The 14,646-nt window shown below is 43.9% G+C and overlaps 1 protein-coding gene and 1 pseudogene across 1 annotated transcript; both read right to left on the reverse strand.

Annotated features, from left to right (window-relative positions):
• Positions 1-11,372: 11,372 nt before the first annotated feature.
• Positions 11,373-13,673, reverse strand: LOC103632262 (uncharacterized). The gene has a single exon (XM_020541440.3). The coding sequence runs from the start codon at positions 13,207-13,209 to the stop codon at positions 12,175-12,177; it is 1,035 nt and encodes a 344-aa protein (XP_020397029.1). The 5' UTR covers positions 13,210-13,673; the 3' UTR covers positions 11,373-12,174.
• On the reverse strand, positions 11,581-12,142 carry LOC109941000 (uncharacterized; annotated as a pseudogene).
• Positions 13,674-14,646: the final 973 nt, after the last annotated feature.

A 14,646-nucleotide genomic window follows, 5' to 3' on the forward strand; every position in this document is an offset into this window, starting at 1 on the left:
GGAGGGCGGACTGTCCGGACCCACCTTTTGTGTCAGCTCTGACAAGTTTCAAACGGTCAATATAGCCGTTACTTGTACGGCGGACCGTCCGGCCCTAGGGCGCGGACGGTCCGCGTGTGCGCAGAACTGCCCCCTTTTGCACATAACGGTTGGTTTTAGATGGGGGACTATAAATAGAAGGGTAGCTCGTGTGAGAGACCTCTCTTGGCCATTCCTTGCACACATTGAGCTCACTTGTGATCCTCCAACTCACTCTCTCACACTCTTTGCTTGAGATTGCATTCTAGTGAGAGATTGAGGGTTCCTAGTGCATTTGCATCATTTGGTGATTCTTGAGGCACTAGGTGGTACACCGAGCAAGCGTCGTTGGCTTGTTACTCTTGGAGGTTGCCGCCTCCTAGACGGCTCGGGTGATTGTCTCCGTCGAGCTCTCCAAGAAGATTGTGGAGAAGCCGCGGTGTTGATTGTGAGGGATTCGCGCCTACCTCGCCGGAGCGGCAAAGGTGACATTAGTGGAATCGAGGTATTGAGTGATTTCTTGTCCACTTGGCTCAAAGATCAAGTCGTGTCTTGATAGAGGAGCAAGTGAGAGCTTGAAGTCCACCTCAACGTGGATTAGGGGTGATCGGCAAATCACCGATACCACGGGATAAATTTCGGTGTCTATTCCTTCTAGCATTACTTTTTGCCTTGCAATTGATTAGTGTTTTGCTTATTGTTCTTCAAGTATTCAATCTCCGTAGTTGTCTTTCATACATTGTTTACTTATTGACACTAGTAAATTTATTCCTCTTGTTGTATTGATTAAATTTACTTAGTATTGTTGTTTTTAGTCAAAACCGTCTATTCACCCCCCCTCTAGCCGGTGTCCTAGATCCTACAAGTGGTATCAGAACCGAGGACTCCATTGTTTGTGGATCTAATCATCCCGGAGTGGGACAAAATGGCTAGTAACAACAATGTGCACATTGGGAAGCCACCGCACTTTGATGGAAACAATTATGATTATTGGAAAATAAGAATGTCAATGCATCTTAGAGCAATGGGTGGAAAAATTTGGCCAATTGTTAGAGATGGATTTGTTGTATTGAAGGAAGATGAACCATCCGTTAGTGATAATGAGAATATCCTCACAAATGATCAAGCCATGAATGTTTTTTATGATGCTCTTGATATAAATGAGTTCAATCGTATCAAGAATCTCACAACCGCTAATGAGATTTGGATAAAACTAATGGAGATTCATGAAGGAACTACAATTGTGAAGAGTGCCAAACTATATGTGTGCAAAGGGAAGTTTGAGCAATTTATTATGAAAGAAGATGAGAGTGTATCCGATATGTTCAATCGGTTGAATGAGATAGTAAATGAACTCAAAGGACTTGGTTTTAATGTACCGGATGTGGATTTCACACACAAGTTCCTTAGATCACTTCCGGAGAAATATGAGACTATTGTGACAATGCTAGTAAGGAGTGATCTATCTACAACTTCTCCAACCGAAGTATTGGGAGAAATTCTCACTCAAGATATATTTAAGAAGTCACAAGCCGATGCTTTAAGTTTGGCAAAGAAGGTGAAAAATGAATCTATTGCTCTCAAAGCCAAGGCCTCAAAGGCAATTGAAAAAGAAGATAGCAATGATGAAGAAAATGAAAGTGAGAGTGATGGTGACATGGCTTTATTTGTAAGGAAATTCAATAAATTCATGAAGATGAAAAGAGGCCAACCTAGAAGAGGTCAAACATCTAGAAGAAATGCTTTCAATGATAGAAAATGTTTTGAGTGTGGGGAACCCAGTCACATTGCCATGAATTTCCCAAGCAAGAAGAAGAAGGGCAAAGATGAAAGTGACAAGAAGAAAAAGAAATACTATAACAAGAAGAAAGATGGCAAAGCCTACTTAGTTGAATGGGACTCGGATGATAGCTCGGATGATGATGATGATGACACCTCATCCAAGCTTAATGCCGGAATTGCCATCAAGGAAGCTCCCTCACTCTTCTCATCCCCCCATTGTCTCATGGCAAAGGGAGATGCTAAGGTAAAAATCATCACCGATTTAAATGATATAAAAGATGATGATGATATCGATGATGTTGATGATGATGGCTATTCATATGATGATCTTGTTAGAATGTTAGGTGAGGCCGATGACTACATGCACAAAGAAAAAGAAAAATTTAAGGCCTTGAAGGAATTGTATAAAAACCTCCAAGTGTCTTTTGAGGAGCTCAAGACCTCTCACAATGACCTCAAAGAAAATTGTGAGAAGCTTGCGGATGCTCAAAAATCATCTATTGTGCATGAAGTTGAGGTGGTCACTAAGGATGTTGGAGTCACTTGTGACTTACTTGATAGTCTTACAAGTGAACCACTACCTACTAACTCTATTTGTGATAAATGCAAAATTTCTCTCAATGATAACATTGCTCTTGATGAATCAAAAATTATTGTTGAGAATGAAGTGTTAGTGGATAGAATAAATACTCTAACTCATGACCTAGAAAAGGCATATGGTGGTAAGACTAAATTGGATTTCATATTGGGAAGTCAACGATGCTCTCTTAACCGTGAAGGTCTTGGATATGTTCCCAAGAAAGGAAAGAATGCTTTTGTAAAGCAAAAGACATTGTTTGTGAAAGAATGTGACAAAGTGTGTCACAAGTGTCACAAAAAGGGACATGTTAAGAAAAATTGTCCCAAGTTCAAACATGTATCCTCCACTTGTTTTGAGCATTGTTATGTTCTTTCTCATAATGCAAAAGGTGTTCATGCTAAATTTGTTGGTACTTCAATTGTTGGAAACAAAAAGAAAGCTATTTGGGTGCCAAAGACCTTGGTCACTAACATCCAAGGACCTAAGCAAGTTTGGGTACCTAAAAGAGATTGATTTCCTTTTGTAGGTAAACTACAAGGCGGGAGGGAATCATTGGGTGTTGGATAGTGGATGTACTCAACACATGACCGAGGATATGAAGATGTTTACCCAAATGAGTGAGGAAGATTGCTCAAATTATGATAGTATCACATTTGGAGATAATCGTAAAGGAAAGGTTAAAGGTTTGGGTAAAATTGCTATCTCAAATGATCATTCTATATCAAATGTGCTATTGGTTGAGTCTTTGAATTTTAATTTACTTTCCGTAGCTCAATTATGTGATTTACGATTTTGTTGCAATTTCACGGTTGAAGATGTTATTATCTCTAGTGTTGATGGTAGCAATCTTAAATTTAAAGGTTTTAGACATGAAAATCTTTATCTTGTTGATTTCTCATCTAATGAGGCAAAGCTCACAACTTGCTTATTTTCAAAAGCTTCACTAGGTTGGTTATGGCATAGAAGACTTGGTCATGTTGGGATGAAGCAACTCAATCGGTTAACCAAGCATGACTTAGTTCGAGGCTTAAAAGATGTGAAGTTTGAAAAGAACAAATTGTGTAGCTCTTGTCAAGCCGGTAAGCAAGTGGCAAATACTCATCCAAATAAAAGTCAAATGTCCACTCATCGACCTTTGGAATTACTTCACATGGATTTATTTGGGCCCACATCTTTTGTAAGTATTGGTGGTAATTCTTATTGTCTTGTGATTGTGGATGACTATTCAAGATTTACTTGGGTTTATTTTCTACGAGACAAATCCAATGTGTTTGAAACATTCAAGTCATTTGCTATATTGGCTCAAAATCAATTTGATTTCGACATCAAAAAGGTTAGAAGTGATAATGGGTCGGAATTCAAAAATGCAAGAATTGATCAATATTGTGATGACAAGGGTATCAAACATGAATTTTCTTCCAAATATACCCCGGAACAAAACGGTATTGTTGAAAGAAAGAATAGAACTCTTATTGACATGGCTAGGTCTATGTTAGCGGAATATAGTATATCGGATTCTTATTGGGCCGAGGCAATAAATACCGCTTGTCATTCATCAAATAGACTATATTGTCACAAGCTCTTGAAGAAAACTCCATATGAATTGCTCATTGGTAGAAAGCCAAATATCTCATATTTTAGGGTATTCGGTTGCAAATGTTATATTTTGAGAAAGGGGAGCCGGCTTTCTAAATTTGAGAAGAAATGTGATGAGGGTTTTCTTCTTGGATATTCATCAAATAGTAAGGCTTATAGAGTTTTCAACAAAACTCATGGTATTATTGAGGAAGCATATGATGTTGAATTCGATGAAACAAATGGGTCTCAAGATGAGAGTGATAATCTCGATGATGTTGGGGGAACTCAATTGATAAATGCAATGAAAACAATGGCCATTGGTGAAATAAAACCAAAGGAAGATGATGATGAAGATAGTGTGGTTGTCATTCCTTCATCCTCAACTATAAATGAGGAAGATCACCAAAGCCAACAACTCAATGAAACCATGGATACTCATGATCAAGGTACTTCAAGACCTTCGGTTCCTCCTAAAGCTTCAACAAGCAATTATCAAACGGTATCAAGAATTCATCATTCCATTGTGAAGGATCACCCGGTTGATCAAATTGTGGGTGATATTAGTAAGGGTGTTCAAACTCGCTCTCGCATAGCTTCGTTTTGTGAACATTTCTCTTTTGTATCTTGCATGGAACCTAACCGTGTAGATGAAGCTCTACTTGATGTTGATTGGGTGAATGCAATGCATGAAGAATTAAATAACTTCGCTCGAAATGAAGTTTGGGAGCTTGTTGAGAGACCAAAGAACCACAATGTTATTGGTACAAAATGGGTGTTTCGCAACAAGCACAATGAAGATGGTGTGGTAGTAAGAAACAAGGCAAGATTAGTTGCACAAGGATATACTCAAATTGAAGGGTTGGATTTTGGGGAGACATTCGCTCCCGTAGCAAGATTAGAAGCAATCCGGATTCTACTTGCTTATGCTTGTGCACATAATATCAAGCTCTACCAAATGGATGTAAAGAGTGCCTTCCTAAATGGTAAGATTAGTGAACTAGTGTATGTTGAACAACCTCCCGGTTTTGAGGACCCCAAAAGACCTAACCATGTGTTCAAGCTTTCTAAAGCTCTCTATGGGCTTAAGCAAGCTCCACGCGCTTGGTATGAAAGGCTTAGGGATTTCTTGCTTTCCAAAGACTTCAAAATTGGGAAGGTTGACACTACTCTATTCACTAAAAGAATTGGCAAAGACTTATTTGTTTGTCAAATCTATGTTGATGATATTATTTTTGGATCTACTAATGAATTATTTTGTGAGGAGTTCGGAAAAATGATGTCAAAAGAATTTGAAATGTCTATGATAGGAGAATTGAGCTTCTTTCTTGGCCTTCAAATCAAACAATTGAAAGATGGAATTTTTATAAGTCAATCAAAATATTTGAAGGACATGCTCAAGAAGTTTGGTTTAGAAAATGCTAAGCCTATCAAGACTCCAATGGCAACAAATGGTCATCTAGACTTAGATGAAGGAGGTACTATGGTTGATCAAAAACTTTATCGTTCAATAATTGGTAGTTTGCTTTATATTACCGCATCTAGGCCCGATGTTATGTTTAGTGTATGCATGTGTGCTCGATTTCAAGCTTCACCTAGAGAGATTCACTTGAAGGCCGCTAAAAGAATTCTAAGATATTTGAAGTATACTCCCACTATTGGTCTATGGTATCCCAAAGGTGCTCAATTTGAATTAATTGGATATTCGGATTCGGACTATGCGGGGTGCAAAGTTGATAGAAAAAGCACCTCCGGTTGTTGTCAATTTCTTGGTAGATCTCTTGTTTCATGGTCTTCTAAGAAACAAAATTCGGTTGCTCTATCTACCGCCGAGGCGGAATATATATCGGCCGGAAATTGTTGTGCTCAACTATTATGGATGAAACAAACCTTATTGGACTATGGAATTATTTTCAAGAATGTGCCTCTCATGTGTGATAATGAGAGTGCGGTAAAATTGGCTACCAATCCGGTCCAACACTCAAGAACCAAGCATATTGATATACGACATCACTTCTTAAGGGATCATGTTGGCAAGGGAGATATCTCTATTTATTCCATTGGCACGGATGATCAATTAGCAGACATTTTTACAAAACCTTTGGATGAAACAAGATTTTGTTCTCTAAGAAGTGAAATGAATGTGATCGATATCTCAAATGTGGCTTGAAGTTGATCACACATGTGTCGTATTGCAACTCGGGTCTCAATATGCTCTTTATGCTATTTATTTGGTATTTTTGGTACATTTTTCATTCCGAATTGCTCTAGATAGTTTAATTCAAAATTTTGCATTACTCAATTACATCATATGTATATGCATGCATACTAACTCTTGGATTGGTCAAAATGTCCATATATCAGCACCAATTCGGATTCGAAATTCAAAATCAGCAAGTGGACAGCAATTGGAAAAATGAGTATCAGGCCGCGGACCGTCCGCCCATGGACCGCGGACCGTCCGCAGCATCAGGAACTGGACAGTCCGATCAGCCTCGCGGACAGTCTAAAATCATCAGGGCGCGGACCGTCCGCCGCCCTAGCGCGGACCGTCCGCCGCCCTAGCGCGGACCGTCCGCGACAGGGCACTTAAATCGGGCAGTGGCCGCAGATTTGACACTTGTGCTCATACGCTCTTTCACCTGCTCTCCACTCGCCCAATATTCTCTTGTGTCGAGTGTGCGCGGACGGTGAAGTGAAGTTGCGTGCGGACAGTCCGACAGCTTGTAGCAACATTCCATCAACATGTCTTCATCACGGTATCTTCAAATCTTGTGGATTTCATCAAATTTCTTCAACTTTGAGATTATTTGGGTTTCCTCTCTGATCTGAAATTGAGCAGTGGGTTTCAAAATCTGATTGGTGGGATTGATAGTTCTCCTCAATATCAATGCTATGCAAAATTTTGAACTTGTTTGGCTGGGTATTCTCTGCAAAATCATCAAATTAAACTTTTGTGGCGGCTAGGGTTCCTTGGAATCGCCCCTGGTCGGTCGCGGACCGTCCGCCTGGCGGACGCGGACCGTCCGGGCCTCTGGCGCGGACAGTCCGGCCCCCTAGCGCGGACCGTCCGGACCCTGGCAGAGCATTACCATTCCATTCCTTTTTTATAAGTGGTGATTGGTATCAATTATTTATCTATGGATGTCTGTCACATTGTTGCAGTGGTTTTGGTGGTCTCCGCAAGAAACTTGCAGGTCGCTTTAAATCCAAGCACCCTCGTGGCAATGATGATGACTATACACCAACCACTGATTCAGAGGCCCAATCCTCAACTGGGGGCACTGAATCCATGGATGCTAAAGATTTTCCTCATGTTCATCCCGATTATCCCATTGATATCCAAGGATGGACTTATCCAAAGCGGAGATTTTCTATGGCTGAGTACTGCTCTAGACGGACTGTGAACCAGTATGCTCTGGCATCTGATACAAATATCCAGTTTTTCCACACTCAGCTGCAGTTTGATGTCTTTTGGGGCACCCTGGTGGATACCAATTTTCATAAGCATCAGGTGATCGATTGGTCCTTCTTGCTCAGTCAATCAGTCATGGAGGGTCTCATCCCCAAATTTGAAACATGTGGATTATATCAGTTTATGGGGCAACGCACCGATTTCAATGAAATGGCAGTTAAGCAATTCCTGGCTACCTCGGAGATTGATATTGCAGAAGAATCTATCACCTGGATGACTGGCTTCAAGCGATATTCTGCTTCTTTTGCTGACTTTGCCGCTGCCAACAGTCTGGACTATGGCACCATTTCTGCTGGGCTGGATCTTTATACTGAAGATAATTTTGAGGATTTTGTGCAGTTTTATGAGCCAGCCAGGCTCGGTATACCCAGGAGGTTTGGAGAGACAGCAGGACTCAGACATCATCCTGCTGTCATCAACAAGATTGCCAGAGTCACCGTTCTTCCCAAGAGTGGTGATAAGAGTAAAATTCGAGATAAGTTATGGAACATAATCCAGCACATCATGAATGGTGAAGTCATGAACATTGTTCTTTTCATGATGAGGTAGCTTAATGATTTGAAAATGGACAAGAATCAAAATTTGGCATATGCTCCATACATTATGGCTCTCATCAAATCCAAGACAAGATTTGAGGGCCCATGCGAGATTGTTCACACCCCATTCAGGCCTTTTAAGAATGAGATAGGGTTTCTCACCAGGCCACTCACTCCCTTCCCAGATGATGAGGAAGACCCTGGCTATGAGGGTGGAGCAGCTCCTAATGTTGAGGGACAGCAGATGCCTCCTCCTCCACCTCCTCCTCAGCCTCAGCACTATTGGGAGCCTGCTCCAGGATACTTTGATCCTTATTTTCACACTATGCAGCAAGGGCTTGAGACTCATATTGATACTCGCTTTGAGGGCCTGATGACACATGTGGATCACCGCCTCGATGACATGCAGTCTCGCTTTGACAGTAACTGGGATGCGCTCAACTCTGAATTTTCTGACTTTCGTGATCAAATTCACACTAATGTCACTGATCCCATCATGTCCAGGCTGAATAATATGCAATAGAGTTTTCAAGATAACATGGGTGCTCTCTCCAGTCAGTTTGACAATCTTTCTACAAATGACAACATGCATGATATAAGTCAGAGGCAGCAGCAGCTCCAGCAGGATTTTGGCCAGTTCTCCTCCCTGTTTGACACCTTCAGCACTCACTACTACAACATGCATCCTCCGCCGAGTGATCAGTGAGGCCTCTCCTTTGTGGCAATTGATGCCAAAGGGGGAGAGAAGTGATGAGAAGTTGTCTGGCGTCTCCTTCAGGGGGAGTTGGTGGTTCTATGTGGACATTAAGACCATGCATATGCATTTTACCTTTTCATGCCGCTTGCATTAGTTTATGTCTTATGCATTTGGAACTTGGTTTGATCTATTAACTCTATGTCGTATGTCTGTGGACTATTATCTGTAATATTCTGTGGGATGAACTATGTTTTAGTTCAAATTACTCTATGTGTGGTTAATCGAGATGTGATTATAATTGCTGCGCTCACTCTACGGATCATCTCTTGTATGCCTTGATAACCATGATTGTAGGAAAGTCTCCATCAAGCTCCAATATATTATGTGTGTTATATCTTCAACTTCAAATAATCCTGCACACACTTAGGGGGAGCCTTTCTTGCATACTGAGTTTTTATTGGGATTTATCTATCTCTCGGACAGAACTTCAAATCAAGATAAGTCCTATGAAACTCATCTCCAAGATCTATCTTATACCTTAGGTATGAGAGAGATTTGGAGAAACTAAACTTCTCTTTAATATACTATGTGGTGTTGTCATCAATTACCAAAAAGGGGGAGATTGTGAATCATCTAGGCCCCTTTGGTAATGTTTTGGTAATTAATGACAACTACTTGTGGACTAACGATTCTTGGAGAAATAAGAATGCAGGGTTGGACCACATAGAACAGGAAATGTTGAAGAGTCATACGCATTGGTTGTGGATCAGATGAAGGAAAAGGTATAATATAGGTTTTACTTTTGCCGGTCTTGAGGAGTTTAGAGAAGATACCTGACCGGATTAGTAGGCTAGATAGCCGTACTATTAAGAGGGGTCAATGACTCAGATCTGTGTAAAACTTAGTGCCTCATAGAGCATCAAGTAGTTGCATTTGCATGAGGACTAACAGCGCTTCACATTTCGCAAGTCAAAAGTTCTTTCAAAAGCATGTTTGAAATTGCGAAGTCATGAACGCGCGGACTGTCCGGGCCTTAGGGACGGACCGTCCGCGATCCACCAGAGGGGTCCGAAGTCTGACCAGTTGTGTTGACACTGTGTTCTATTGCACTGCGGACCGTCCGGGCCTTAGGGCCGGACCGTCCGCAGTCCTGACCAGAGGAAGGTGGCTTCGGGTCAGTCCCTGAATTATAGGCGGACGGTCCGCCTGTGAGGGGCGGACGGTCCGCATGTGTCTAACTCGTTTTTGGACAGGGACTGTGTGTTTTTATAGATTTGTACTACGGACGGTCCGGGGGACCAGTCAGGACAGTACTGTCTCAGGTCGCGGACGGTCCGGGATTTATAGCCGGACGGTCCGCGTGTGTTAACTTCTCTTGATCCGAGGCTCGGGTGTTTCAGGCTGCCAGGTCGCGGACGGTCCGGCCCTGGAGGGCGGACTGTCCGGACCCACCTTTTGTGTCAGCTCTGACAAGTTTCAAACGGTCAATATAGCCGTTACTTGTACGGCGGACCGTCCGGCCCTAGGGCGCGGACGGTCCGCGTGTGCGCAGAACTGCCCCCTTTTGCACATAACGGTTGGTTTTAGATGGGGGACTATAAATAGAAGGGTAGCTCGTGTGAGAGACCTCTCTTGGCCATTCCTTGCACACATTGAGCTCACTTGTGATCCTCCAACTCACTCTCTCACACTCTTTGCTTGAGATTGCATTCTAGTGAGAGATTGAGGGTTCCTAGTGCATTTGCATCATTTGGTGATTCTTGAGGCACTAGGTGGTACACCGAGCAAGCGTCGTTGGCTTGTTACTCTTGGAGGTTGCCGCCTCCTAGACGGCTCGGGTGATTGTCTCCGTCGAGCTCTCCAAGAAGATTGTGGAGAAGCCGCGGTGTTGATTGTGAGGGGTTCGCGCCTACCTCGCCGGAGCGGCAAAGGTGACATTAGTGGAATCGAGGTATTGAGTGATTTCTTGTCCACTTGGCTCAAAGATCAAGTCGTGTCTTGATAGAGGAGCAAGTGAGAGCTTGAAGTCCACCTCAACGTGGATTAGGGGTGATCGGCAAATCACCGATACCACGGGATAAATTTCGGTGTCTATTCCTTCTAGCATTACTTATTGCCTTGCAATTGATTAGTGTTTTGCTTATTGTTCTTCAAGTATTCAATCTCCGTAGTTGTCTTTCATACATTGTTTACTTATTGACACTAGTAAATTTATTCCTCTTGTTGTATTGATTAAATTTACTTAGTATTGTTGTTTTTAGTCAAAACCGTCTATTCACCCCCCTCTAGCCGGTGTCCTAGATCCTACAGACGTACGCGGTTAGTGAGTGCTAAAAATTAACACAACCACACCACGCCCGCCCGCTCGCCTGCCTGCCTGCCTGCCTGCCTCGCCTCGCCACGCCTCGCCTCGCCACGCCACGCCACGCCCGGCCCGGCCGGCGGCGGCGGCGGCGCGCGCGCGCGCGTGGCACGCCCTTGTCCATTTCTTGACTTCTCAAGTTAAGTGGAATAAATCCCACCATATAAGTCAAGGCAAAAGACCCTTGGACTTCCAATGTGGTACTATTGGTATTCTCCACCATTACACACCATAGAGTTTATTCAATAAATGGGCCAAGCCCATAAAAGATCCAACACACGCTTGTTCGGAAGACACATACGACTGAACGCGCCTTTTCTTCTCCCGCGTCTGCAGTATCAGTAGCTTCACTCACCGGACTGCTAACATTACCCACCGCTTGAAATGCGGCTTGCCCCCAAGCCGCTGATAGTGTAGACAATGATTGATGACTCTACTTCAGCTTTCAGGGGTTAGCACTGATTACCCCATAGTTTGGGTGAGTGAGAGACAAGGGCAGTACTGATGCTGGCTTACAGGAGAACTCAGCAGCCTTGAGCTGTTGGTTGGGTACCTTTAGAAGCTATGTCTCCCAATCTGAGAATCTGAGAAGATGACCTGGTGTGAAATGAGCAAAGATTGTGTGAGTAACACTGAATTGGTGCCCTTTTGTCAAGACCGTAGCCAATATCATCAACAGCAGTGGCCTTCTCCTTCTCGTTAGCCAAGAGCAGGCTATATTGACACTCATGAGCCATGAATTACAAATCAAGAGAAGGTTAGCACCGTCTTGACCACCATTTTCTTTAGATGAACAAAAGGAATGCTCCACGGCTAAATCACTCAAGTCTGCTCCTGCAATGATATTCTTTTCAAGATCAACTAAAAGCATGACATCCTTTTCTTTAGCACAATCATGGGCATTTGAGGAGTATTCATCAGTAAGGCGCAGAGACAAGCAATGGATTCCTTTGGGAATAGCAGTTGCAACATAATGTTTATACATCAGTAAAGTAGCACCATCTTCACCATTATCTGAACTCGAGAATTCAGCTGCAAGTTCAAAGAATTCAGAGCAATAATCATACTTGTCCTCTTTTAACACCTTTAAAGCCATATTCCATGGACTGACAGCAAACCAAATTAGTTCACAGCAGAAAGGGAAAGGGACTAACCGACCTTGCTTTTGACCAATGCGGGAAGCAGGTACTCATCATCGATGAGAACAGCGTGACGGACGCCAGGCAGCTGCAGGGGTATCAGTGACTCGCACTCCTTAAGTTGTGCGGCCTCGTCCACGACAGGGACCTCCAAGGGCTGGGCCTTCTGCATGTAGAGCAGGCGGTACGAGCTCGAAGCTGTACAGAGCACGATCTTAGCATTCTGAAGCAAGAACTCTAGATCGATCGTTCGGCTGTCATACATTTCGGGAAGCTTAAAGTTAGAAGAAAGGAGCCATAGCTTGCGAAGACACGAGGATATCGCCTCCCTCAGCCGGAACCTAACATCGGAGTGCCTTTTGAACAGCGCTTGAAGCTGTTCGACTGGTTCAGACTGCACGAGCACTCCAAACGCATCGAGCAAGAGCAGCACCTCCGCCATGCAGCAAAAGTTTTCTTCTGATGTTGCGGATCTAGGAAGATCATCGACGAAAGTCTCCACACAAGTGCGCAAATCCTTAGCGAGCTTCTTGTAGTTACTCTGGAAGTAGGTCTCGAATGATATTTTCTCTCGCTCTACTTCTCGTGCTTTTTTCTGCACTTCCAGTAAATCTTTCTGTATCTCCTTAACTTTTTTGTCATCCATCGTCCGTAAAGAACAGACAACTATTACATTTCTTAGCTTGATTTCTTCTGAAACCAAATCCAATACACAACCTTGTATGGCCTCATCATACCTTTCATACGGAACCATCGGATCCTCCTGAAGTGCAATCATGGAGCTCAGGGACTTTGTCCACCCTGTGATTGGCATCAAGCACTGACGCAGACGGCGAACACGCGTGTCTAAGAAGATATTTTCTAGTTTCCGGTCCACAGCCATCCTGTCCTCGTTGCCGAAGAGCACGACATCGCCAAAGAAACACTTCGTTGCAGCACCGCCGCCGCCGGACTCTTCGATAACACCAAGGACCCGTGACGCGACCTCCGCCACAGCGGTGTTGGTCGGGGCGCAGGTCACCGTCCTCTGGTTCTCGATCAGCATGGACCACAGGAGCGCGCTGATGGTCTTCGTCTTGCCGTCTCGGAGGCCCCAGATGAGGCGCACGGAGCAGGCCGGCTGCTGCACTGGGCGGGGCAAGGGTTGGGAGGTAGGCGGTCGGGGAGGGGGCGCTGGGGCGGAGTAGGCCCGAGAGGCTGGAGCCGTTGAACCCGACGATGAGGAGGCCGTGAAGACGAGCACGGCAGCGCGTGGTAGGCGAAGAGGAGAGCGAAGGCGGCTAGGAACTTGGCGGCGAGCCTCCGCCAGACACAGGGCACAACGAAGAGGACGCGTGGGAAGGTGAGAGTGTTGCGCTTGGTGTAGACGGAGGCGACAGCGGGGAGGAGCGATAGCAGGAGGAGGGCGGGGAGGTAGGCGAGAAGGCAGGGGGCGGTGCTACCGGCGGAGCACGCGTACGGGTATCGCACGAGAGTTTGTCGGCGGGTATCACGGGGCAGCGCGCAGCGGGGAGCAGAGGCGGTTTGGCATCGCGGGCGGGAGCACGGTGCTGTGGACGCCCTCTTTAGATTCTTAAGAAGTAGTATAGATATAGATTTAGGCTACCCCTTTACATATTCAATGTCAATACTTTCATAATAGACTGCACTGAAACCACGACAGCCACCAATAATGATCCTTTACGACCGAGATATTTGCATAAGGAGTCATTATGCTAACTGCTAGTAAGTGCAACAATGCACTATTTTTATTCAATCTTTTCCACAAACATTGTGCCATAATCAATAAAAACATACCTTTATCCAAGAACGACACATCAACAAGGTGCTCGCCTAAGAGCAATTATAATAAGAAGCTTAGAGTCCTGCTTATATGGTAAATTTATTTAAGTGAATGCGAGAGACAAGTAAAAAGGTGAGGAGTGGGCTCCCATACAAGAGCCAACCCTATATGGGGTAAGGAAAAATAGAAAAAGAGAAAGATAGCAGATCTTAATCTAAGAGTTAACCTTAAAGCCAACCCTATTATATAAGTATTTTATCGTTGTCTCTAAATGACATGACAATTGTTAGAGAAATAGGTATTTTCAGTTTTAATTTAATCCAGAAAATTACAGTGATGTATGCGACAACATGTATGTGCATATGTGTATCACTACTCACATAAACAGTAAACAACAGTAAAATATGCACAAATACTAAAAACAGAGTGTACCCTGCAAAGGGACCGATGCTCAAGGCATCAGTGGCTCTATTCACACTAAACATCTCGTGTGTATGTTCGATATAGTCGTACACAGTCGATGCAGGCAGATGTACGCAGTGCAGTTTCTCGAACGGCGCCAGCGACCAGGAACTTGATCAGCGTTGATCGAGCGGACCGAGTCAGCAGTCGCGAGTACGCTCCCAAAAACCCGATCGCCCGCACACCCGTGCAAATGTCACTCTGCGGACGATAATTTCGGAGGCCTACTCTCCCACA

This window comes from Zea mays, chromosome 7, assembly GCF_902167145.1.
Source record: "Zea mays cultivar B73 chromosome 7, Zm-B73-REFERENCE-NAM-5.0, whole genome shotgun sequence".
Lineage (NCBI taxonomy): Eukaryota > Viridiplantae > Streptophyta > Magnoliopsida > Poales > Poaceae > Zea > Zea mays.